General features: G+C 44.8%; 1 protein-coding gene across 1 annotated transcript in view; it reads right to left on the reverse strand.

Moving 5' to 3' along the window:
- Positions 1-7: 7 nt before the first annotated feature.
- Positions 8-2,500, reverse strand: part of LOC138860307 (uncharacterized) — a 5,668-nt gene continuing 3,175 nt past the window's right edge. Inside the window, exons 2-4 of the mRNA XM_070117581.1 lie at positions 2,182-2,344; positions 976-1,291; positions 8-721 (exon numbers count right to left, since the gene is read on the reverse strand). Of these exons, the coding sequence (XP_069973682.1) occupies positions 545-721; positions 976-1,291; positions 2,182-2,327 (639 nt within the window). The 5' untranslated portion in view covers positions 2,328-2,344 and the 3' untranslated portion in view covers positions 8-544. The remainder of the gene's footprint in view (positions 722-975; positions 1,292-2,181; positions 2,345-2,500) is intronic.

The raw sequence follows: 2,500 nt of genomic DNA on the forward strand, positions 1-2,500 counted from the left end.
GTTTTGACACACGTTCCTTTTTAATCATGTAAAAACAGTCAGTAAAGCAAGGTGAAGAATTTGACTATGGGAATACGCAAACAGATGATAACAGCAGATGCTCTTACGTGTGAATACAGGAATAAGCGTTGTTCATTGCCATGACTTGAGCCATGGAGAGGAGTGCTACTCTTTAAATACCAAACACATGGAACTGCCAGCCTAAAACCGTCTTGGAATAGCAGACTCACCACGAGCCCAATTACGTCGGGTGTAGATTTAACTGTAAAGGTCGTTTTGTAGAGACTTTAAAATTTACGAAGGGCATCAGGAAAAAAAATTGTCCACATTCTTACCACAATGATTGCAGAAAGACCATTTATACATTTCAGAACCTCGCTTGATAAGTTTTGGATGTGCACGCCCTCAGTTTTGTATATTATTGATTTAGTATAATGCTTTTGTTGTTGCTTGACAGCTTATACCTTGAACAGTTCTAGATACTGCTTTCCTCTTTTACTGCTAATCTGTGGCATCTCGCCCACTCATAAATCCCATACTATTATCACTCTATTATCTTACAGAGAGAGGGAAGTTCGAACACGGAATCGCAATAGACGTTGCCTACAGCGTCCCACATAGCCGTGCATTGCTCGCCTTCGTCGAACAGTTCCGGCCCCCACGGGATGGAACTGTTTTCGAAGGCCCGCCCCTGCTGGTCAATCCACGTTTCGTTGCTATCCTATTTGGGAAGAGATTTGTGTGTTTGCTTTATATTTTGTAGCCATAGTTTGATAAATGTGTTATGATAAATGTTTTGTATTCACAGTTTGATAAATGTGTTAATGTGATAAATGTTAGTTGTATACCTTGGAGGTCAAGACAATCTACGAATCTGTAGCTATAACATCAATGCGCGTACACGCATCAATATAAAATATACAGCAATTGTTACATTGTGTTTCACACCTTAAACAAAAGTCCCAAAGTTCTTACTTTCTGCAGGCCCAAGTAGAACCCGTCTTTTCCATAGAAGTCCCTTACACTCCGCATCCACTCAACATCCTCATCGTAGGTCAGAATGCCCTTAACCTTGAGGCAGAGATCCCGAGCTTCAAACCAGCTCTGCGGGCCGACGTCCAGGAGCACGTAGAGGAAGCCGCGAAGCATCACGGCAGCGACGAAGGTCTGCACGCTGGCTTGGGAGCTCGGGAAGGAGCTGGGTTTGAAGGAATCGTGGAAGCTGCACAGCTTCTGTTCGGGCGCCCAGGACCATAATAGGCATCCTGCATTTCGGCAGCGGACACCGCACCTGGCATGACGGTAAATAATTCAGCGTTTCATTTCCAATGGTACTTCGGGTCGGGTCGTGTGGTTCCAGTTTTATCTTCCTGGGATGAGGGGCAGATCGCGAATATCAAAGGCTAATGTTAGACATTAGTTTCACAAGTACTATATGCACTGATTTCAATGTAGACTAGTATATGTATTAAAATTGCAGATATAAACAATCAAACCGATATATTTGCATCGAATATATATATGTGTGTGTGTGTGTGTGTGTCTGTGTTTGAATGTATACGGAAACGCAGCCAAATTGTAAATTATAAATAAACGTTACGTTTTCAACTCGTCAAGAGTTCCCCTCTCTCTCCCCCCCCTTTCTCTCTCTCTCTCTCTCTCTCTCTCTCTCTCTCTCTCTCTCTCTCTCTCTCTCTCTCTCTCTCTCTCTCTCTCTCTCTCTCTCTCTCTCTCTCTCTCCCTCTCCTTTTCCCCTACCCCTACCTCCTCCTCATCCCCCTCTCCTCCTCCTCACCCCCTCTCCTCTTCCCCTACCCCTTCCTCCTCTTCCCCTACCCCTTCCTCCTCCTACATATGAAGCAAATAACCATTTTTACAAGAATTGAATCGGGTCCCGAGTCTAAGGCCAAAGACTCGATGTGGGGCTTTCCTTATCAAGGACGATGCAAGGTCATCCAGGGTCACCTGGCCAGCAGAAAGGTAGGAATTTGGCGATTTTTTAATCAACACAACTTCCAACGTTTTTCTTCCAACGTTTTTCTTTCCGATTTATTAACTGATTTTGCCTTCCCACGTATGTATACACGTATGTGTGTATGAGTTTGTGTGTATGTATGTATGTATGTACAAATATGTGCATATATGTGTGCGTGCATTTCGCATCCCAGAACGGCAACTGACGGCGTGGCGGCGGCGGCGGCGAGGGCCTCGAGGGTCGCGTTGGCTTCCCCGTCGACCCGCAGGTAGGCAGCCGGTCCCCCATGGGCGCCGCGTGGCACCCCGCCCGCGACGACCACCAGCAACCACCTCGCTAAGTACGACCACATCGTACTCGAGATATGAGCTGGGGATGTAGATGCTTTGTGAATTATTGTGGATCTTTTAAAATGATCTTGAAACTATTTCCCAAGTATATCAATATGCATTAATATTTCTCAACCCATCTATCTGCCTATATATGTCTATCTATTTATCTATACATTAAAATAATTCATATATG

This window comes from Penaeus vannamei, chromosome 40, assembly GCF_042767895.1.
Source record: "Penaeus vannamei isolate JL-2024 chromosome 40, ASM4276789v1, whole genome shotgun sequence".
In the NCBI taxonomy this organism is placed as follows: domain Eukaryota; kingdom Metazoa; phylum Arthropoda; class Malacostraca; order Decapoda; family Penaeidae; genus Penaeus; species Penaeus vannamei.